The sequence below is a fragment of the Manihot esculenta genome, chromosome 9 (assembly GCF_001659605.2).
Source record: "Manihot esculenta cultivar AM560-2 chromosome 9, M.esculenta_v8, whole genome shotgun sequence".
Classification (NCBI taxonomy): Eukaryota; Viridiplantae; Streptophyta; class Magnoliopsida; order Malpighiales; family Euphorbiaceae; genus Manihot; species Manihot esculenta.
In genome coordinates, this window is record NC_035169.2 from 5,096,913 (window position 1) to 5,120,613 (window position 23,701).

At 32.4% G+C, this 23,701-nt stretch overlaps 3 protein-coding genes across 6 annotated transcripts; all 3 read left to right on the forward strand.

Annotated features, from left to right (window-relative positions):
* The first annotated feature begins 1,250 nt into the window (after nucleotides 1–1,250).
* LOC110607584 (putative disease resistance protein RGA3) lies at nucleotides 1,251–3,092 on the forward strand. The gene is made up of 2 exons (XM_021746730.1): nucleotides 1,251–2,241; nucleotides 2,308–3,092. The coding sequence occupies exons 1-2, from the start codon at nucleotides 1,251–1,253 to the stop codon at nucleotides 3,090–3,092; spliced, it is 1,776 nt and encodes a 591-aa protein (XP_021602422.1).
* An 81-nt stretch (nucleotides 3,093–3,173) lies between these two features.
* Nucleotides 3,174–5,077, forward strand: LOC110607583 (disease resistance protein TAO1-like). Its single transcript, XM_021746729.2, has 2 exons — nucleotides 3,174–3,681; nucleotides 4,075–5,077. Exons 1-2 carry the CDS (start codon nucleotides 3,174–3,176, stop codon nucleotides 4,104–4,106), a joined length of 540 nt encoding a protein of 179 aa, XP_021602421.1. The 3' UTR covers nucleotides 4,107–5,077.
* A 9,781-nt stretch (nucleotides 5,078–14,858) lies between these two features.
* On the forward strand, nucleotides 14,859–18,319 carry LOC110607580 (putative disease resistance protein RGA1). 4 transcript variants are annotated; one of them, XR_002486747.2, is made up of 4 exons: nucleotides 14,859–17,431; nucleotides 17,770–17,839; nucleotides 17,965–18,020; nucleotides 18,133–18,319. XR_002486747.2 is itself a non-coding variant. In XM_021746725.2 (3 exons), exons 1-2 carry the CDS (start codon nucleotides 15,004–15,006, stop codon nucleotides 17,799–17,801), a joined length of 2,457 nt encoding a protein of 818 aa, XP_021602417.1. In that variant the 5' UTR covers nucleotides 14,859–15,003; the 3' UTR covers nucleotides 17,802–17,839; nucleotides 18,133–18,319. The 4 variants fall into 4 exon arrangements, 2 of the variants coding, with proteins under 2 accessions (XP_021602417.1, XP_021602416.1); XR_002486748.2 differs by having other exon boundaries at nucleotides 17,773–17,839; XM_021746725.2 differs by lacking the exon at nucleotides 17,965–18,020 and having other exon boundaries at nucleotides 17,773–17,839.
* The last annotated feature ends 5,382 nt before the right edge of the window (nucleotides 18,320–23,701 follow it).

Sequence of the window (23,701 nt, forward strand, 5' to 3'; positions counted from 1 at the left end):
TATCAAATATTTATAATATTATACAAAATTTTTATTTAAAATATATAAAAACACTAAATAATAAATATAATATAATTTTTTATTATAATTTTCAAACTCTTAAAAGGAAAAAAATATTTGATAAAATTTTCAAAAATTTAATTGTAATATTTAAAATTTTGTTGTAATATTTCTGCAAAAAATAAATTCCAACTAAATGTTTTTTTTATTATTTCTCTAATATATTAAAAATATATTTAGTTTTATTTATTTTATTTTATAATAAAATTATGTAAATTAAAATAAAACTACATAATATTAGATATTATATAGTTTAATTTAATAATATTTTTTAAATAATTATAATTATTTTAATTTTATTATTATATAATCTAATTAATATATTTTCAGAAAAACTAATAAAGCTGCAGACTAACTAACTCGCTTGGCCCAAGAACTTTTCTCTGGCGTTCATAAAATTAAAATTTGGGACTAATTTTTTTTTTTTCCAAATTAATGCTCTCCTCTATATTAAAAAAAATAAAATAAAATTAGGGTAAACGTGAACTTTGCTTTTAATTTAATAATTTAAAAAATAATTAAAATTTTAAAAGAGAAATAAATAGTTGTTAGATGTCAGTATATCATTGGGTTATATATTGACATGACGACAGTTGTTGTCAATAATTTCTGAGGAAGTAAAGACCACAACATGGAAATTAGAATAAAAAACAAAACATAATTTTCTAAAGTCTCATTCGAAAAGAAAGGGATTGTAGTACACAACAAAATCCCAAGCTTAAATTCACCAGTAAATATTTTGATTATAAAGATGTACAAATGCAAACTCAAATGCTTCTTTGCTTGAGTACTTTAAATTCAGTAAAGCATAGATTCAAGTCGCAAGAGAATGGATTTATTTTTGTTTTTTTATTGAAAAATTCAATCATTTATGTCTTGGATGCCTTATAAATTAAGATCTCCTATGGTTCAAATTAATCTATTTCTTAGGAAGTTGAGCTAACTTCCTCCAAAACAAACAAGACCTAAGTCTTGATAAGTTTGTATTATTCTTTTGGCATTTAAATTATTGAACAAGCTCACCAAATTATAGCGGAGAAGAAAAGATTCTTTGTTAAAGACAGACATAGCAGGACTTGGAATTTTCTTTTTCCTAAAGTCAGGTTCTCACATAGATCTCCATTAAAAGAAGCCATTGGAAATTATCATTTCATCATTTCTTCTCTTCCTAATCCAAACGCGAAAAATCAATGGCCGACTCTTTTCTCCTCAGCATTGCCGAAAGTGTTGTTGGGAAGTTGGGCTCTCTTGCTCTTGAAGAATTCTTCTTGGCATGGGGACTTGAAAGTGATCTTGAAAAGATCAAGGAGAACTTGAAGGTCATCAAAGCTGTGCTTTTGGATGCAGAGCAGCAGCTGTCACTGAATCCACGGATAGAGATTTGGCTGGAGAAACTCAAACAAGTCCTATATGATGCAGAAGACGTGGTGGATGAGTTTGAGTGTGAAGCTTTGCGAAGGAAAGTGGTCAAGTCTGGGAACACCACTCGAAAGGTACGGCGATTCTTTTCTAGCTCTAATCCACTTGCGTTCCGATTTAGAATGGGACATAAACTCAAGCAGATTAGAGAGAGGGTAGATGAAATCGCAGCTCTTAAGTCCAAATTTGGTCTTACTGAGCGAATTTTTGATAGGCCTGTCATTCATAGGGAGAGGGAGATGACCCACTCCTTTGTAGATGCTTCTGATGTCATTGGGAGGGATCAATCTAGAGATAACATTATTGAAATGTTGCAACATGTTGATGGTGAAAATGTCTCCATTATTCCAATTGTTGGAATTGGAGGTCTTGGGAAGACCACACTTGCTAAATTGGTGTATAATGATCAAAGGGTAGCTACTCTTTTTGAGTTGAAACTATGGGTCTGTGTTTCAGATGTCTTTGAATTAGATAAGGTGATTATTAAAATTCTTAACTCTGCATCTCCAGATAAGAAATATTTGGATATGGGTATAGACCAGCTGCAGAGATCCTTGCGAGAGGCTTTGAATGGATGGAAATATTTACTCATCCTAGATGATGTGTGGAGTGAGGACCCTAGAAAATGGCATGAACTGAAAACTTTGTTAATGGGAGGTGCTAATGGAAGTAAAATTGTAGTCACCACTCGTAGCAATCGTGTTGCTGAAATTATGGGCACAGTCTCTCCCCAAAATTTGAGTCTTCTTCCACATAGAGATTGTTTGTCATTGTTCTTCAAATGTGCATTTAAAGAATATTAAGTAAAACAAAATCCAAATTTGACAGCAATTGGGGAAGAAATAGTGAGAAAATGCAAAGGAGTTCCGCTAGCAGTCATAACTTTAGGGTCGTTGCTCTACTCTGTAACTGATGAACGTGAGTGGGAATTTATAAGAGATAGTGAGATATGGGAATTAAAGCAGAAGGAAAATGATATTTTGCCTGCTTTAAGATTGAGCTATGAACATTTGCCATCTTACTTAAAAAGATGCTTTGCATATTGTTCAATTTTTCCCAAGGATTATGTATTGAACGATATTGAATTGGTTTATTTGTGGATGGCAAATGGACTTGTTCAATCTTCCAATGAGAATCAAGAGTTAGAAGATGTTGGCTTTCGCTACTTTAAAGAGTTGTGTTCTAGGTGTTTCTTCCAAGATTTTTCTGAATATTATGGTATTGTTAAGTGTAAAATGCATGATCTAATACATGATCTAGCATTATCCATTACACAAAATGAATGCTCAATGTTTCTCGACAGCACTCAACAGATTGCCAAGAGTGTTCGACATGTATCTTTTCCCAATCCTGAATCACTTCCGAAAGATGTTCCTAAATCCTTACAAAACTTGGAATGCATGCAGACCATTTATTGCTTTGTAAATGAAAGAGAAGAGGGAATAAGCAGTGAAATGTTCATTAAGACATGTTGCTCCAGATTTCAGTACTTGAGAGCCTTGGATTTGAGTTATTCAAGCTTTGAGGAGCTGCCAGCAAGTATAGGCAATTTGAAGCATTTGAAATATCTTAGTTTATGGATGAACTCTAACATCAAAAGACTCCCTAATTGAATATGTAAGTTACAAAGCTTGCAGATTCTACTTCTCTATCGATGTAGGAATCTTCAAGAGTTGCCCAAAGATATAAGGTGCATGATTAACCTCAGATTTCTTTGGATAACTACGCGTCAGAAGTATTTTCCAACGGGTGGAATTGGTTGCTTAAAGTCTCTTCGATTTCTTTTCATCACTGGATGTTACAATCTGGAATATTTGTTTGAAGATATGCAAGGTCTCAAAAAACTTCGAAGACTGGTCGTTTGGGATTGTGAAAGTTTGATCTCTTTGCCACAAAGTATAAAATGCCTAACAACATTAGATACTCTTTCTATTGCTGGTTGTGATAACCTGGAATTGAGAATGGAGGAAGGAGAAGAAACGCAATTCAGCCTCCAAAGATTAGAGTTAAGATGGTTGCCAAAAATTGTGGACTTTTCAGAATGGCTTATTCGAGGATCTACCAATAGTTTAAAAGTGTTGGAAGTTAAACGCTGCGACAACCTCAGAGAATTGCCAAATTGCCTACAGAACATGGCGTCACATCCAGAGGTTCGAATCATAGATTGTCCGGAGCTAAACAATGATCCTTTACAAAAAGCAGGTGAGAGTTAATATATAGAACTAATGATACAAAATTTCTTCTAACTGTTTGTGTTATACTTTATTTTTAATCCAAGTGGATAAATACTCTTTCCTTAAGTTCAAAAAGTGTTTTTAAATTCACTTTCATAAATGATTTAATTTATAAAGTCTGCCACTTTTTTTTATTATATTTTTGTTACGAAAGTTTCATTAATTCACTTTCTTTTTTTTTATTTATAATATTTTATTGTATTATAAATTTTAAGGGTAATGTTATAATTTTATCATATAGCAATTTAAATTATGTTTTTTCTTTTCCAGGAAAAATTATTATCCTAATTAATTATTATCTGCTCATATAGTTCTATGTGCACTTATGGTAATTTGATATTTCTCTTATATCTCTGGTCAGAAGAGGCTGGTCCAAGTACATCTCTGAGTTGAGCAGTTGAGCTTGCATTTGGACATTTTTTAAATTAGAACATTTACTGGTAAGATTTCCTCCTAAAATATTTAAAAATTCAATCTGCATAAATATTTATACTTGTACATATGCATTGTAATAAATATGGTTTTCCTCTTACTCTATAATGAATCTGATTTTCTTGTTGCTTCATATGGGTCTCTCAATATTCGATTTGATGAAAAGATCTGCAAAATAAGGAAAGATGGTCAGGAATCTACTGGGGATGCCCCTGTGGAGACCCTCCGACATTTAAGTCATATTCATGAATTAATATAGTATCGATAGACGAGAGTTGAAAAGAATAATAAAATAAAAAAAAATATGGAGCCCCTCCTGAGAGGGGGAAAAAGAAACTCCCCTCCCTTTTTATCTACTCATTTGCTATTGTGCTATCTGTCTATGTCACTCAGACCCATACGTATGGACGTGACGACCATTTAATTCTCCCGGCGTGCGTGCGGGCAGAGCTGCGAAGTGACTGGACTGGCTCCTCTCCCTCACATCACATCACCGGACTGGGCTTATTCCGGCTAGGTCTGGGCTAGCGGGTAATCCATCCGGCCCGACGTGTCTGGGTTGAGACCTGAGATGCTGAGTTGGTCAACCTAAGGAGGGCTTGATGGGCTTTGAGCCATTATTCTCCTCTTGGACCCGATCTCGCCCAGGGCAGAGGAAGTCCGACGGTCATCACATTGATATACTGCAACTTTTTTTTTCATTCACTGAAAACATTGTAATTTTCTGATCAAGATTTTTTCTAATAAATAATAAAAAAATAGAGACTCAGGAACAAAACCAATAGTAAGCTGGCTTAGAAACCACTCGAGGTCAAGCACCATTTCTTTTATGGAAGGAAAAATATATATAAAATATCTTTTGAAGGAAAATGTAGAAAGTTTTGCATTATTATCCCTTTTAAGTTTTTTTTTTTTTTTCAGGTAATAAAAAAAAATATTTCAGCGTGCATAGCTTCTACTTATATTCCTCGAATGATTTATTGTTTTAATTTATATTTTTTAATTAATATATTGTTATCTCCTTAAATTCTGTATTTTATTTTAATTGTAAAAGATTATTGAGATGACTGTTTAAGAATTAATTGGTAAATTAGACTTTAAAGTTTTTCACGTCTAACTGGTGAGTGCGCCTCATGCATTGGATAAAGTTTTTGACGTCATCCCACTCACCGAGAGTGAAGGCACGTCTGACGTTACATATTGATCCTCTTTTCAGTATTATGATTGGTTTTCAATTCGAATAACTTATGAAGGTGATTTTGCTTTGATTACCATTCTGCCCCTATTCACACTTGTTATTCTTAATCTTCTGTTTGTGTTATTCTTTGGGGTTTCATATACTGTTCATCCGTATTGCTCACCCATACTACTCATTCGATACTATTCATTGCTATTGTTCAACAAAGGGTTTCTATAAGTTATCATTTGGTTTGGAATTAGCCATAGAGCTATTTTTTATTTTTAATTTTTTTGATTTCTACCGTATCAATTAACATAACTTACTAATTGCATAATTTAACTTACGCAAATCACGTGGTTGAATTTATTAGATCTCTTTAATTTTTAATGCAATTAATAAATTAAATTCGATAGACATTTTTTAGTTATTTATTGGTTAAAATTAATTAGTGCACGTAAATAAAAATTGCACTTTTCATAATTGGAATCAATTTATTGAAATTAATAAAGATTTATTTTTATTTCAGTGATAAATTTTCAAAATTAAAGTACATCAAATCTTTAACTAAAATTTATTTATATTAATTTTTCTCAATTTAATTATTTGATTTTCACTCCTTATTAATTTCTTCACTCTTTTGATATCTCCTTTACTTTTATTTTTATCAAAGTCTCCTTTTTATTTATTTCTTTACGTAGTTATTAATGGAAAGCTTTTAGGGTTGTGGATAAGCTCCTATTTACTCTATGTTCAATTATTTTTTTATTGGATTTAGTTGGATTATCTTTTGTGAATTTGACGAATCATATCAAAATATTAATATTTTTTTTAAATCAGAAATTGAGAATTGGAGAGCAGAATTTGAAATCTCACAGATTTACTTACCACCAAATTAAACCTGCGAGTGTAGAATATTAATATTTTAATTTGATAAAAATATAAAATTGATTTAATTTTATATTTTATATTAATATTTTATAAGAATATTTTATTAAGTTTCACTTTTGTCAATCGGTAAAATTTCATAATGTCCATCTAAATAAATTAATGTACGGGGAAATATACTGCTTCAGCAAAGTTAATATAATTTATATTATTCATATTATAATTCTTTGGATATAAACCTACAAGATAAAAGACAATGTCGGATGGATGACCTCAACAACATTTTTGATATTTTCGATACTTAAATCAGTATACGAGTAAATTATGAAATTGGGACAAAGGACTATTTAAATTTTATCAGTATGAAATTGAGAAAATTAATTTATATTTTTATAAATTTATCTTAAATATTATAATTATTTATAAATCAGTATTTGTATTTTTTATAAATTAATTTTTATGTTTATTAAATTTTATTATCTTATATTTAATAATAAAATAATAAAATAAAAATATAATAAAAAATTTTAATTGATATTTAAGTCCAAAGAATTTTTTTTATCGAACTTTTTCTTTTGCGATAATTTTATCTTTCAGCATAATTAGATAAAAAGGAAAGTGATAAATTTTTTATTTAATTACTATTTATTATTTTTTATATATAAGATATTAAAATTTAACAAACAAATATATTAATTTATAAACTTATTAATAATTATAATTTTTAAGGACCAAGTTATAAAAATATTGAGATGAATTTTTATTTTAAATTTTAAATTTTAAATTAAAAGATTATTTTAATAATTAAATAAAATTTTAAGAATTAAAATTAAAAATATTATTAAAAAGTAAATTATAATTTATTAATAATATTTAAGGATGTTTGAGAGAGAAATTTTTTTTGCTAATGACATGAAAATATAAAAATCTTTTTATTATAAATTAAATGGGAGGCAGTTGCCTCCCCTGTCCCCCATAATTTGCATTATGTACCCATAACTTTCATTAAAAAATAAATTTTTGCCTCATATGTCCAAAATTTATATTATAACTATATATAAATTTTATTAATAATTTTGTTCCGATAATATATTTAAGTCTCATTTATTATACTCTAAATAAATTAGTAATTTTTTTAACAATATTACTTATTTTACTTTTATATATATATAAAACTGGAATTAAAATAAATTATAAAAAACTTGACAAAGCGGCAATGTTTAAATTTATGTATCGCACATCTATTTAATATATTTTATTTTTATTTTTATTTTTAAATTATATTTTTATTTATACTAAATGGCACATCTAAATTTATATATTTGTATTTAACAGCATAATTAATGTTTTTTATTTTTATTTTTAAATTATATTTTCATATTTAATAATGTTACTAATTAATATGTCTATGATAAATGTAATTTATTATTTTGTTATTATAATTTATATATAATTTTTAAATTTTTTAACATTATTATTGGTATATGATTTTTTATTTTTTTATAATATTTTTAATATAATATATTATTGAAAATTAGAGATTAAGTGAGTAAAGCATGTGAGTGCAATATATTAATTTATAATTTAAAAAATCTAAAATTAAAAATTAATAATATCTTTATACAGAGATAGGAATATTTTTGCCAAATTATTTTATGCAGTAGTTTAATTTTAAATGATTGTGAATTTTTATTAGACTCTAGAACTGATATTTATGTTAGATGACTTTGTCGTAATTCTACTCTAACTGCTTATATTTTGACTAGAAAATTTATTAGGTATAATCGTCTCTCTATTTAGTATGATATTTTTTTTGTTTGATAAAATTTTATTAATATAATAAGTAGTTTTACTTTTTAACAAAAATATTTTTCTAATTATAAAAGGTAAAAAATGATATAGTAACAAAAATATTTTTCTAATTACTTTTTAATTATATTTCTATTATTAATAAATTTATTTCTATTTATATATATAATTGAATTTTAAAATAAATTGATAAGGGATTGATAAATGACACAATTAAATATTTAATGATATATATGGTAAAAATATATTAATGATTTTTTATATTTTTTTAACTTTATTTTTATATAAAATAAAAATTAATGAACGTATAATAAATATATTATTTTTTAATCACTATTAATATATAATCTTTTAATTTTTCTATTATTTTTTAATATAATAAATACAGTTTTATTATATTTATTGTGGTTTGATATCCTACTATTTTTAATATATTTTATTATTAATATTACAATAAAAATTTTATTATACTTTTTATTTTAATAATAAATAAAATATTAAAAATATATTTATAAAAATTAATATCCGCGTGAGTAGTTTAAGTAAATAAATTTTAAAAAATTGCCCCCATGAAATTAAATCTTGGATCCGCCACTGATTTTGGGGGTGTCACAACTCCATCCTTGGATACATCGTCTCCCACAAGACCTCATTTTCACTTCATCGAGAAGAATGTTGTTTATCCCGACAAAGTTCTTAAGGGGCATTTGCTTTCAGACGCCAGATGATGGCAGAGTGCAGCTCAAAATAAGTGTCTGCCAGACGCTCCTCCCAAGCTTCCACCTTTTGCTATAGCTTTTTTTTTTTCTCTTGGGTTAGGCCAGCTACCTGCACTTTTAGAGTTGTCTCCTTGGCTCTAGTGCCTCTTTTTTCGCCTGTTCTTTCAGAAGTTGCTAGTGGAATGTTGCCACTTATTTTGTCGAGCACTTCAAAAGTCTCCTGAAGCTTGGCATTTTTTACGGCAACTCCCTTACGCTTTGCTTAGCAAGACGTGCCTGTGGCTGTTTCAGTATGCCATGAAGCTCTTAGATCATCTTGTTCACTTCCACACCTTCACGGTTCAAGGAATAGCTCAAATCATCAGGTCATTATTTTATTCCAGATCATAACAATCTTGATCTCTGGATAGTGAGAATCTTTTTGCCACTATGTCTGCTAGTTAATGGTTCTTAATTGTTTGGCAATGGTAACAGAGTAGTTGATCCAGACAATTTCTCAACCTACTTCGAAAATCCAAAAATAGTAACTTGGGGGGGTGGGGGGGGGGGGGGGGAGGGTATACCTTGAAAGATTTCATCTTACAGCCTAGCAGTGGGATCTTGGGGCTCCGACTCAACTTCATCTTCAATAATAAGCAATAGACGATCGTGTCTCACATTCTTGGATGCCTCGACAATCCTTGTTTGTTGCGGCTCTTTTGGCCAGCAGTATTCACTACAAGACAGCCTTCTTCCCGTCTTTTGCCATTCTCGCAAGAAACAAAAGTAGATAAGTGAACAATGCTCCGAGTTAGAAAATTTTGGGATTTTTGTCAAATGGGATTTCTTGTACCAAGTTTTACATAGTTTTGGTTTTTATGTTGCTTGGATAAATCTTATTATGCAATGAATAACAATGGTCAATTTCTCAATCCTGGTGAATGGTAATCCTTCTCCCCCCTTTCATCCATCGTGAGGCCTTCGTCAAGGAGACTCTTTGTCTCCATATCTGTTTATTCTGATATCTCAAGCTCTCTCCTATCTTATAAATAAAGCAAAAGAAGAAGGTGTTTACAATGAATGAAGCTCTCTCGGTTCTCTCCTGCTATTACAAATATTTTGTTTGTTGATGGCATCCTCTTATTTGGCAAGGCATCTAGAATGGAAGCACGCAATGTTCTCTCAATCCTTTGCAAAATATAGTGCTGCTTTAGGTCAAAAGATAAATTATCACAAATCCAGTATATTTTTCAGTAAGAACACTCCTCAAAATCTTAAGTCTGAGATTCTAAGGAGCATGGGTGACTTGCGGTTGTCGAGGCCGGTCAAAAATAACCTTTTTGGTTATCAATAATTTTACAACTGTAGATAGTGGCAAAAGGATCGTATCCACAGGGAATCGATACTTACTTATTTTTCTTGTCAAGACCAAGTAAATAAACAAACAATAAAATAAAAAGGGGGTTTTGAGATTGTTGAGTTAAACTAAAATTGAAAGCAAGCAAGTAAAGCAAATAATAAAGTAAAGAGAAATCAATAATGAGAAAAGCCTAGTTGAAGAATTGGATTCACTTTAGTTGTTGGGATTAATCATTGACACAAAAATTCTTTTATTAGATTCAATAAATTAGTTATGGAGGTGGAATGCGCTTCTCACCAACCAAATCCCTCCTTAAGCTTAGATTAATTAGGAAACGTCTTCTAATTAATCACTAATCAACAAGTTGCCAAGGAACGTCCTTGGGCCATAGGCAACAAACAACTGTCAATTGCATTAAGAGATAGAGAGACTTAATTCTAGCTACCCAAAAGCTTGGCGATATTGCTAGATTATGCAATTTCCTTAGTTTTTACACCAAGTGTTCTTGTGTTTGAATAATTCCAGCAATTACGGACTAAAAACTATCCAAACTAACAAATTATTACCTTACAATCAAGATTCAATGGGCCCTATTGATCTAGAATAACCAAGTAACAATGACTTTAAGCATGAAATTGCATAAATATTGATAAATAAAAGAAGAACATATAGGTTTAGATCTCTCAATCCATAATCAACTAAAGTTTCACCTTATTCTTCAACTAGAAATTAGGGTTTCAGCCACTCATGGCTGAAACTAACATAAAAGAAAAGAAAGAAAACAAGAAAAAGGGGAAAAAAGGCTGGCGCAAGAGGCGCAGTTGCTGTGGTGCTTCTGCCAAAGGAGAATTGATCCCCAGATGTCAAAGATTTGAAAGTTGCCTCTTCTGCTGGTTTGCTGGTCCTTTTATAGGCTGGAGTGGCTGTCCTAGGGTTCCTATTTAGGATGGGACTCCTTTTCCTCTTTGGACTTGAATTCTTGGAGGGCATTTATGTCTTTTTTATTTTTGGCTTCCCAAATAGGTAGGAGAAAGTGCTGAGGTGGAATTATGTGTTGCTGAGCTGTCCCACGTGATTGGAGTGCAAAAAGACTCGTGTTGACCTGGTCTTCAATTTTGGCAAATTTGCTGGTTTTCTGGTTGCTAGTGCTGTTTGCCCGATGTTGTTTGGGCAAACAGGCTGTCTGTCATGCCTGGCGTCTGCGTGCCTGGTGTTGTCTCTGCCTTGCTCCGTTGTTTGCCCAAACAGTCTTGGGCAAACAGTCTTGGTCAGTCAGCTATCACTTTTCCTCTTCATTCCAGCTTTACTTTGGTTTGGGCAAACAAGTTGGGCAACCCATAGTTGTGAAGTTTTGCTCCCTTTTGGGCAGATTTAAGGCCATTTTTGCCAAATTACCTTTTTACTCCATTTTCTGCAAAATAAGATCAAAACCACAAAATTAGGTAGAAAATGTGTAAATTAACATAAATAACAATATAGAAAATGGGTCTAAATTTGGCCCTATCAATGGGCATGAAGGAGAAATATTTGGGCCTTCCAGATATCTGGGGAAAATCAAAATGTCAAGCGCTTGATTTCATAAAGGAGAGAATCGTGAGTAAGACACAGGCGTGGAGACAAAAACTCCTTTCACAAGCAGGGAGAGAGGTTCTTATCAAGTCTGTGTTGAGTGCTATTCCAGCATACTCGATGATAATTCGAAAGTATCCAAAAAGTTTCTGTGCTCAGTTAAATGCAATGTTATCTTCTTTTCGGTGGGGAAACAAACAAGAAGGTAAGAGTATGGTTTGGATGATTTGAATGAAGGCTTGGAGATCTAAATTTCATGGTGGAATGGGCTTCCGAGAATTAGAAAAGTTTAACTTAGCATGCTTAGCAAAGCAGAGTTGGAGGTTATTGCATAATCCATATGCTCTTTGGGCAAAAGTTATAAAAGGTCTTCATTTTCCTAGAACTTCTTTTTGGCAGGCTTTAAATGACACAATAACTCTTGGATCTGGAGTGGTCTCTTGGCAGGAAGAGAGGTTTTGAAAGAGGGTTGTCGGATAAGAATAGGTGATAGAATGAGTACCCTCATTTGGAATGAGCCATGGATTCCTAATGTACTAGGTTATTCGGTCCCCCCACCAGAAGTTTGCCCCCTAAATATTAATCTGGTGGCAGTTTTAATCAACCATGACAGGCTTGAATGGAAAACAGATTTGATGTTTGCCCTCTTTCAAAGGCCAATAGCCCAGTCAATTGTGGAGTTATGAGCGGATGGGAGCATACACGACTAAATCTGTGGAGAAGGTATAGAATCAGTTTAACATGCCCTCTTTTGGTGTAATCACGCCAGAGCAACCTGGCTTTCTAGTCCATGTGCATACAAACCAAACCTAAAACCTATTGGTTTTGAATCCTTTCAAAACGGGTGGATTTCCTTACGGAAGATTTGGACCAAACTTAATTTTTGTTGCAAACTTTCGTTGGAAGTGTACAGTAACGCTTTAGGAAGAGTATTTCGAAATGGACTATTTTAAAAAATGTGACGAAAACTCACAAAGTTCGAGATTCAAATTCTATGGTTTTAGAAGTTAATTTTATATTTTAATTATTTTTTTAGATTTTTTCGTTTTTGCATTAAAGATTTTGTTATTTAAATAATTATTTTCTTGTATGTATGAGATATTTTTCAATTTTTGAGAATTCAATAAAAAATTTTAGCTTCTAATATTTTATTTTTTGAATTTCGTTTTAATCAAATGATATTGGTTAAAATTCCCGATGGAGTTTAAACAATCATATTTCAGTGGAATAGCAATTAGTCTTGAAGTTTATAAAAAATTTAGACCGATTTAATTGCTACTGCCGACGTTGGAGGCCAACAATTAGCTTTTCAAAAGTGTAACGAAACCGCAAGCTTATCACAAAATTCGAAATTCAAATTCTATCATTTAAGGGTTAATTTTATATTTTAGTTATTTTTTAAAATTTTTTCATAAATTTCTGTATTAAGATTTTTATTATTATAAATAGCCATTTTTTTAACTATTTGAGATATTTTTAAATTTTCGAAAATTTAATAAAAAATTTCAACTTTTAACATTATATTTTTTGAATTTTATCTTAATTAAATGATATTGGTTAAAACTCTAATGAAGTCTAAATAGTCATATTTCAATCGAACTATGTAAAGCAATTAATATTGAATTTTATAAAAGATTTAGAACAGACTTAACTTCTTCTGCTGCGACGTTTGTTGACGGCCAATAATAGTTTTTTAAAAAGAAAATTTCGAAACAGACGACTTTCTAAAGTATGACAAGATTTACATGTCTGTCATGAAATTCGGGATTCAAATTCTATTGTTTATGGGTCAATTTTGCATTTTAATTATTTTTTTAAAATTTTTCATAAATTTTTTTATTAAGATTTTTGTTATTATAAATATCACTTTTCTTGACTATTTGAAACACTTTTCAATTTTTTAAAATTTAATAAAAAATTTTGGTTTCTAACATTTTATTTTTTGAATTTCGTCTTAATCAAACGATATTGATTTAAATTCCTGACAGAGTCTAAAACAAAGAACAATTAGTTTTGAATTTTATGAAAAATTTAGATCGGATTCAATTTCTACTGCTGACTAAACTTGGACTGAGCTTAACCAGGTGTGCAGTTCCCGAAACGGTTCTTGCAAGGAAGCGAAACTCTTGAAAACATAACTGAAAGTCAGTTAGTTCTTTGAATTTTTTAAAATCAAAATCAGAACTAAATTTCAATTAGTTTCACTAAGATTCTATGTTTCGATTCCGATTCAGTTCTAATATCGGTTCTTTTTCGATACAATTTTTAGTTTTTATAATAAAATTTAAATTTAAATGAAATAATTAAATATTTATAAGATAATACTAATATTATTTATATCAAAACTAATAATTTTCGCATTTTAACTTTAAAATAATATCAAATATCTATAATATTATATAAAATTTCCATCTAAAATATATGAATACACTAAATAACTAAATATAATATAATTTTTCTATTACAATTTTCAAACTCTTAAAAAGAAAAAATGATTAAAATTACTAACCAAACTTCCAAAAATTTTATTGTAATATTTTCACGAAGAAATAAATTCCAACTAAATGAATTTTTATTATTCCTCTAATATATTAGAAATATATTTAGTTTTATTTAATTTTATTTATTTATTTATTTTATAAAAAATTACATAAATTAAAATAAAATTACATAATATTTAAAATTATATAGTTTAATTTAATAATATTTTTTAAATAGTTATAATTAATTTAATTTAATTTATTTTTAATTTTATCAAATTATATTTTATTATTATATAATTTAGTTAACATATTTTTAAAGAAGCTAATAAAGCCGCGAACTAACTCACTTGGCTCAAAACTTTTCTCTGGCGTTCATATCATTGACTTGTTATTTTTTATAAAACTGAAATTTAGGATTAGTTTTTGTTTTTTAAATTAATGCTCACCTCTTTATTAAAAAAATAAAATTAGGGTAAACGTGATCTTTGCTTGTAATTTAATAATTTAAAAAATGATTAAAATTTTAAAAGAGAAATAAATAGTGGATCCCGCTTAATTTAATAATAAAAAGGAAAATGAAAAGTTTCCAAAAGAATAGAAAATCATAGGGTCTACGAAAGTTGATTGTTTCTAACCACAACTTTAGTGTTGTTAGATGTCAATATACGATTGGGTTATATATTGACATGACAACAGTTGTTGTCAATAATTTGACAGAAAGTAAAGACCACAACATGGAAATTAGAATATGAAACAGAACTTGGAATTTTCTTTTTCCTAAAGTGAGGTTCTCACATAGATCTCTATTAAAAGAAGCCATTGGAAATGATCATTTCATCATTTCTTCTCTTCCTAATCCAAACGCGAAAAATCAATGGCCGACTCTTTTCTCCTCAGCATTGCAGAAAGTGTTCTTGGGAAATTGGGCTCTCTTGCTCTGGAAGAATTCTTCTTGGCATGGGGACTTGAAAGTGATCTTGAAAAGATCAAGGAGAACTTGAAGGTCATCAAAGCCGTGCTTTTGGATGCAGAGCAGCAGCTGTCACTGAATTCACGGATAGAGATTTGGCTGGAGAATCTCAAACAAGTCCTATATGATGCAGAAGATGTGGTGGATGAGTTTGAGTGTGAAGCTTTGCGAAGGAAAGTGGTCAAGTCTGGGAACACCACTCGAAAGGTACGCCGATTCTTTTCTAGCTCTAATCCACTTGCGTTCCGATTTAGAATGGGACATAAACTCAAGCAGATTAGAGAGAGGGTAGATGAAATCGCAGCTCTTAAGTCCAAATTTGGTCTTACTGAGCGAATTTTTGATAGGCCTGTCATTCATAGGGAGAGGGAGATGACCCACTCCTTTGTAGATGCTTCTGATGTCATTGGGAGGGATCAAGCTAGAGATAACATTATTGAACTTTTGCAACATGTTGATGGTGAAAAAGTCTCCATTATTCCAATTGTTGGAATTGGAGGTCTTGGGAAGACCACACTTGCTAAATTGGTGTATAATGATCAAAGGGTAGCTACTCTTTTTGAGTTGAAATTATGGGTCTGTGTTTCAGATGTCTTTGAATTAGATAAGGTGATTATTAAAATTCTTAACTCTGCATCTCCTGATAAGAAATATTTGGATATGGGTATAGAGCAGCTGCAAAGATCCTTGCGAGAGGCTTTGAAGGGAAGGAAATATTTACTCATCCTAGATGATGTGTGGAGTGAGGACCCTAGAAAATGGCATGAACTGAAAACTTTGTTAATGGGAGGTGCTAATGGAAGTAAAATTGTAGTCACCACTCGTAGCAATCGTGTTGCTGAAATCATGGGCACAGTCTCTCCCCAAAATTTGAGTCTTCTTCCACATGGAGATTGTTTGTCTTTGTTCTTTAAATTTGCATTTAAAGAACATGAAGTAAAACAAAATCCAAATTTGACAACAATTGGGGAAGAAATAGTGAGAAAATGCAAAGGAGTTCCGCTAGCAGTCATAACTTTAGGGTCGTTGCTCTACTCTGTAACTGATGAACGTGAGTGGGAATTTATAAGAGATAGTGAGATATGGGAATTAAAGCAGAAGGAAAATGATATTTTGCCTGCTTTAAGATTGAGCTATGAACATTTGCCATCTTACTTAAAAAGATGCTTTGCATATTGTTCAATTTTTCCCAAGGATTATGAATTGAACGATATTGAATTGGTTTATTTGTGGATGGCAAATGGACTTGTTCAATCTTCCAATGAGAATCAAGAGTTAGAAGATGTTGGCTTTCGCTACTTAAAAGAGTTGTGTTCTAGGTGTTTCTTCCAAGATTTTTCTGAACATTATGGTAATGTTTTTTGTAAAATGCATGATCTAATACATGATCTAGCATTATCCATTACACAAAATGAATGCTCAATGTTTCTCGACAGCACTCAACAGATTGCCAAGAGTGTTCGACATGTATCTTTTCCCCATCCTGAATCACTTCCGAAAGATGTTCCTAAATCCTTACAAAACTTGGAATGCATGCGGACCATTTGCTTTGTAAATGAAAGAAGAGAGGGAATAAGCAGTGAAATGTTCATTAAGACATGTTGCTCAAGATTTCAGTACTTGAGAGTCTTGGATTTGACTTATTCAAGCTTTGAGGAGCTGCCAGCAAGTATAGGCAATTTGAAGCATTTGAAATATCTTAGTTTATGGATGAACTATAACATCAAAAGACTCCCTAATTCAATATGTAAGTTACAAAGCTTGCAGATTCTACTTCTCAATCGATGTTTGAATCTTCAAGAGTTGCCCAAAGATATAAGGTGCATGATTAACCTCAGATTTCTTGGGATAACTATGAGTCGGAAGTATTTATCAACGGGTGGAATAGGTTGCTTGAAGTCTCTTCGATTTCTTTTCATCACTGAATGTTACAATCTGGAATATTTGTTTGAAGACATGCAAGGTCTCAAAAAGCTTCGAAGACTGGCCATCTCGGATTGTGAAAGTTTGATCTCTTTGCCACAAAGTATAAAATGCCTAACAACATTAGATACTCTTTGTATTGCTGGTTGTGATAACCTGGAATTGAGAATGGAGGAAGGAGAAGAAACGCAATTCAGCCTCCAAAGATTAGAGTTAGGATGGTTGCCAAAAATTGTGGACTTTCCCGAATGGCTTATTCGAGGATCTACCAATAGTTTAAAAGTGTTGAAAGTTGAAGAATGCAACAACCTTAGAGAATTGCCAAATTGCCTACAGAACATGGCGTCACATCCAGAGATTCAAATCATACGATGTCCGAAGCTAAACAATAATCCTTTACAAAAAGCAGGTGAGAGTTAATATATAGAACTATGATTCAAAATATCTTCTAACTGTTTGTGTTATACTTTATTTTTAATCCAAGTGGATACGTACTCTGTTTTCTTAAGTTCAAAAAGTGTTTTTAAATTCACTTTCATGAATGATTTAATTTATAAAGTCTGCCACTTTTTTTTATTTTATTTTTATTATTGAAACTTCATTAATTCACTTTCTTTTTTTTATTTAGAATATTTGATTGTATTATAAATTTTAAGGATAATGTTTTTTTTTGCCAAGGAAATATCTGCTCATATGGTTCTATGTGCACTTATGGTAATTTGATATTTCTCTTATATCTCTGGTCAGAAGAGGCTGGTCCAAGCACATCCCTGAGTTGAGCATTTCACCTTCCATTTTGAAATTAGAACATTTACTGGTGAGGTTTCCTCCTAAAATATTTAAAAATTCAATCAGCATAAATATTTATACTTGTATATATGCATTGATATGCTGCAACTTTTTTTTTTCATTCACTGAAAATATTACAATTCTCTTATCAAGATTTTTTCCAATAAATAATTCAAAATCGATACTAAGACGGCTCAGAAACCACCGAGGTAAAGCACCATTTCTTTTATGGAAGGAAAACTATATATTAAAATTCTTTTGAAAGGAAATGGTAGAAAGCTTCGCCCTTTCTTTTAAGTTTTTTTCTTTTTTTTTTTGCAGGCAATAGAAAAAGACATTTCAGCGTGCATGACTTCTACTTACATTCCTTGAATGATTTGTTGTCTTAATTTATATTGTCATCTCCTAGAACTCTGTATTTTCTTTTAAGTGTAAAAGATTGTTGGGATGACTCTTTAAGGATTGACCTAAAGTTTCCAAATATTATAGAATTATTGTTGTATTTACGTATGGATTGAGTTTTGCTCTCTCAATTATATATTATTGTATGCTGCACTTGATTGTGAATTTCTATAAACGACAAACAGTTGCTTTATCATTGGGTAAATTAGACTTTAAAGTTTTATAGATACATTTTTTATATTTTTAAAATCGAAAATTTTAGTTTCAATTTTCATTTTTACCCATAAAATTTGTTAATTAATTATTTGGATATGGTAAAAAAAGTGAGAATATCTTTTAATTTCAACTGGAGAAATTGTTTGACATTAATTTATTGTCTCCATCTATTTCTTTTTATTAATATATTGTCATATGCTATAACACTGCATTGACTGTGTATTTTCTTTAGTCTTTATTTATTTAAAAAAAAATAATTTTTCTTTAAAAAATATTATCCATGTAAAATAATTTCTGCAGAAAATAATTTCTATAAAAAATATATTCCGTAGAAAATATTCTCCCGAATCAATTCATAATTGTAGCCTCTATCTTCCTTAACCTACTAATTGGTATTAACCCTCACCACTATAATTCAAGAAGCAACGATAGCTCAAAAGCCCATAGACATCTTCCTATTAGCTTTGTGAAAGCAACGTCATCTTGCAATGCACTTGCTCGACATGTGCATTCTCGTCAAAGCCTTAACTTAAAAGGATTTTTATCTAAATTGTGTTGAAAATAATAATAATAATAAAGGAGTGAGATTCAAAATTATTTGTCAAATGAGGTATTTTTTGCCAAGCTGTCTAGAAAAACTCTTTTTGCTGCCAATTTTTTAAATCTTTTTAAAATCATTTTCCATGTCATCAATCACGTCTTGCTGCTTAGTGTACAAGAGGTAAGACATGATTATTTATTATTATTATTATATTTTTTATTGTAAAATATATTTTTAGGTTTGATCTTAAAATTAATAGCTTTATTTTTAGGCTTAATCTAGGACATTAGTATTTCTTCTTTGATTAGGACTCTTGTATATAAATTTGTATTATCTTTTATATCAAAATACACACAAATTAAAACTTTCATATGGTATTAGAGCAATAAAAATATATATATATTTTTCTATTTGGAGACTCAGGAGTCTATTTGTTACCGTGTTCTTTAGATAACCTTTAGAGAGTGATATTTGGTTTTCACATAAGGAAGTTGGAGGTCTAACGACCTTGTCCAAGAGATTCGACTATCATCTAAGTCACAAGTGCACCTCATGCGCTGGAGAAAATTTTTGAAGTCATCCCACTCTAATTCTTAATGCAATTGATAAGTTAAATTCAATAGACATTTTTTGAGTTGCTTGTTGGCTAAAATTAATTAGTGAATATTTTCTAATTAATTTAAATATAAGTAGAGATTGGTTGGGAGGAGCATTTTTCAAAACTAGAATCAATTTATTGAAATTAATAAGGATTTATTTTTATTTCACCTGTTATTGATTTCTTTACTCTTTTGATGTCTCCTTTAGTTTTATTTTTATCAAAGTCCCCTTTTTATTTCTTTGTTTATTTACATAGTTATTGATGGAAAACTTTTAATATTGTGGATAAAATCCTATTCTATATGCAATTATTTTTTATTAGATTTGGATAGATTATTTTTTTAAATTTGATGCCATCAATATTAATTACCAAATCATATCAAAATATTAATATTTGAATTTGATAAAAATTTAAAATTGATTTAATTTTATATTCTATAAGAATATTTTATTAAGTTTCACTTTTTTCACTTGGTAAAATTTCAAAATACTCATCTAAATAAATAAATGTATGGCAAATATACCTTTTCAGCAAGATAAGAGAGAACAGTTTCCCCTCTCCGATACTTAAATAAGTATATATGATGAGTAAAGTATAGAATTGACTGTTGGAGAAAATAATGTACCTTATTATTGGAGGTTGTTAGTTCTTTGTATAGTATATATTAGATAGAATTTGGATATGATATGAAATTCTAGATAAAATACGATATGAAATCCTATCATATAAAGTAATATTATGATATAGATAATGTCCTATTGTAATTAGAATTCTACTATTTTATTAAGAGTTATAGAGTATTTGAATAATTGATGTGATTTGAATTATTGAGATTCATATTTAATATATTTTAATATTGATATAATCAGTAGTCCCTCCTATAGTGGTCGAATTTTTAGATTCGATACTAGATTATTTTCAATGACAAACTTGTCGTCTTCTAGGAATTTGCTGACAAATCACCTTACGAGAATTTGGTGACAAATCACTTTAGTGACTGTATTGATTTTTCCCTTGACGAACTTGTCGCCTTGTGTTTTGACCTTGGAGGCCTTAGTTTCTTTGCTACTTGTTTTGTGGTAACGATGTTTTATGGGTGCATTTTAATCCAGATGGGAGTACTAAAGTTACCAATATGTAACTTAAATATAAGTGTTTCAGCACATGAACTTATCCTATTTGTAGTGTCGACACTCATTTACCTTATTTGCAAAATATTTCAAATCAAGAAAAAGAAAATCAATTTTAAATTGATGGATTCGACGCCCGTCAAATTTTGGCACCGTTGTCGGGTACCTCTAACAATTTGTTTTTATTTTTATGACTGATCTGAAAACAATAGAATTTAGTTCGATGTATGATAAATATTTTCCTCTTCCTGGTCCATGATATATCTGGTTTTCTTCTGGGTCCCTTCTTGCTGGGCTCCCTGGTGGATCTCTCAATGTTCTTCCTGGTGAAAGGGCCTGTAAAATAAGAAAGAATGGTCAGGGGTCTACCGGGGGTGCCCCGGCAGAGGCCCTCCGACGCTCAAGTCAGATTTTATGGCTCAGAGTAGTATATTTAGGCAAGGGTTACAGAAAGAATAAAAATGGTGTCCAGGAAGGAAAAGGAAGAAGAGAGTGTCCCCCCTTTGCGTAGCCTCTACCGTGATATATATATTTGTCTCTCTGTCACAATGCTAGCTGTCTTCTGTCGCCTAGCTCCGTATGTACGGATGTGTCAGGCGCCTGCTCCATGCGTAACGGCCATTAATTCTCCTCTGATACGTATGATTCTCCTCTGATACGCATGCGGAAGGACCTACCAGCGGGGCATCTTGGTCATTTTCCCCTTTCCGGGCTGGGTTGAATGGTAGGGCTGAAGTTGAGCCTGGTGAGGGCCTGATTACTGGGCCGAGAGGTTTGGGCCGGCTTGATTGAGGAGTCTAGGCGGAGTCCGGTCCTGTGACTGAGTGGGCTGGGCCTGGCTCTCGAAGGGAATTTTGAAGCCTTTGGATCATGGACTGTTTTCATGGGCCTGGCCTTTTAAACCGGGGTGAAGAAATCCAGTGATCATCAATTGCCCCTTTATCTCCTCAGCAGTTATTCCATGACTGGTGAGGGGATAAATCTTTAAACTCTATTTATGACCGTGTGGTCTGAGAACTGTTCTTGTCGAAGGTATCCCTTTCTTGCCTTTTTATTATTATTTTTGTCTGAGCGTCGGACTCTCGTGTATGTTTTTTGCCCTTGAGTATTTATGGGTTATCTTCTCTCGAGCGTTTTGCGGGCTCTTTGTTGCCTGGACCTTTTTCTAGGTCAGCTGAGTTGGTTTGGTGTGAGTGGTCAATTCTCGAGGTCGGTGCCTCTTATGATTGCCCCTGATTCTCTGTTTGGCTTTGTATTTTGGTATGCAGTTTGCTTAAGAATCGCCTTGCCTTAATTCGGTCTGCCTATTGGTTTTACCAATACTGCGCTCGTTTTCTTGAGATTGGCATGGTGCTTTGGTACTTTTGGCTGTTGTGTGAGATCAAAGTCTCTCTACCTGATGACTCGAGGTCCTTTGGGAGGTCGGAGTTTAGCTTTTTATGGTTCCGTGCCCCAATCTTTTATGTGAGATCAGAACTGTGTTCTTATGAGTTGTTTTTGCTTGTAGCACCGGATGATCTTGGGGATTCCGGCCATTTTTTGCTCCGGGAGATCTTTGAGATCTTCGCCGGCCTTCTACCTTAGTGAGGTCTTCTACCTTAATGAGGTCTTCTACCTCTCCGAGAGGTCTTCTACCTCTCCGAGAGGTCTTCTACCTCTCCGAGAGGTCTTCTACCTCTCCGAGAGGTCTTCTACTTTTCTGAGGTCTTCTGCCTCAGTGAGGTCTTCTGCCTCAGTGAGGTCTTCTGCCTTATTGAGGTCTTCTGCCTCATTGAGGTCTTCTGCCTCATTTGAGGTCTTCTGCCTCTTTGAGGTCTTCTGCCTCAGGGAGGTCTTTTGCCTCATTGAGGTCTTCTGCCCCGTTGAGGTCTTCTGCCTCATTTGAGGTCTTCTGCCTCTTTGAGGTCTTCTGCCTCGTTGAGGTCTTCTGCCTCATTGAGGTCTTCTGCCTCATTTGAGGTCTTCTGCCTCTTTGAGGTCTTCCTTTGTTAAGACCTTAGTGAGGTCTTCTCTTGTCAAGACCTTATTTGAGGTCTTCCTTTGTCAAGACCTTAGTGAGATCTTCCTTTGTCAAGACCTTAGTGAGGTCTTCTCTTGTCAAGACCTTATTGAGGTCTTCCTTTGTCAAGACCTTAGTGAGGTCTTCTCTTGTCAAGACCTTATTGAGGTCTTCTCTTGGTGGGACCTCAGTGAGGTCTTCTCTTGTCAAGACCTTATTGAGGTCTTCCTTTGTCAAGACCTTAGTGAGGTCTTCTCTTGTCAAGACCTTATTGAGGTCTTCCTTTGTCAAGACCTTAGTGAGGTCTTCTCTTGGTGGGACCTCAGTGAGGTCTTCTCTTGTCAAGACCTTATTGAGGTCTTCTCTTGTCAAGACCTTATTGAGGTCTTCTCTTGTCAAGACCTTATTGAGGTCTTCTCTTTCCAGGAGATCTTGGGGACCCTGGTCTTCATGCTCCGGGAGGTCTTTTAAGATCCTCACCGGCTGTTTTTATTTTGTTTTCCCAGGAGTTCTCGGGGATCCCGGTCTTCTTCATTTTTCCGGGAGTTCTAGGGGATCCCGGTCTTCATGCTCCGGGAGGTCTTTTAAGATCCTCACCGGCCGTTTTTATTTTGTTTTCCCGGGAGTTCTAGGGGATCCCGGTCTTCTTGCTCCGGGAGGTCTTTTAAGATCCTCACCGGCCGTTCCGGGGTGACCTCGGTGCCCCGCCGGTTGCCTTTGTGCCAGGAGGTTCTTACAGGATCCTGGTCTTTTTGTTCCGGGGTGACCTCGGGGCTCCGCCGGTTGCTTTTGTGCCAGGAGGTTCTTACGGGATCCTGGTCTTTTTGTTCCGGGGTGACCTCGGGGCCCCGCCGGTTGCTTTTGTGCCAGGAGGTTCTTACGGGATCCTGGTCTTTTTGTTCCGGGGTGACCTCGGGGCCCCGCCGGTTGCTTTTGTGCCAGGAGGTTCTTACGGGATCCTGGTCTTTTTGTTCCGGGGTGACCTCGGGGCCCCGCTGGTT

What these genes read in the sequence shown, in the direction of transcription:
- LOC110607583 (XM_021746729.2), top strand. Translation starts at nt 3,174, where the DNA reads ATGATTAACCTCAGATTTCTTTGGATAACTACGCGTCAGAAGTATTTT. An exon ending in TGATCCTTTACAAAAAGCAG is followed by an intron (nt 3,682 to 4,074) that starts GTGAGAGTTAAT and finishes ATCTCTGGTCAG; the next exon opens with AAGAGGCTGGTCCAAGTACA.
- LOC110607584 (XM_021746730.1), top strand. Translation starts at nt 1,251, where the DNA reads ATGGCCGACTCTTTTCTCCTCAGCATTGCCGAAAGTGTTGTTGGGAAG. An exon ending in TCTTCTTCCACATAGAGATT is followed by an intron (nt 2,242 to 2,307) that starts GTTTGTCATTGT and finishes CAAATTTGACAG; the next exon opens with CAATTGGGGAAGAAATAGTG.
- LOC110607580 (XM_021746724.2), top strand. Translation starts at nt 15,004, where the DNA reads ATGGCCGACTCTTTTCTCCTCAGCATTGCAGAAAGTGTTCTTGGGAAA. An exon ending in TAATCCTTTACAAAAAGCAG is followed by an intron (nt 17,432 to 17,769) that starts GTGAGAGTTAAT and finishes ATCTCTGGTCAG; the next exon opens with AAGAGGCTGGTCCAAGCACA.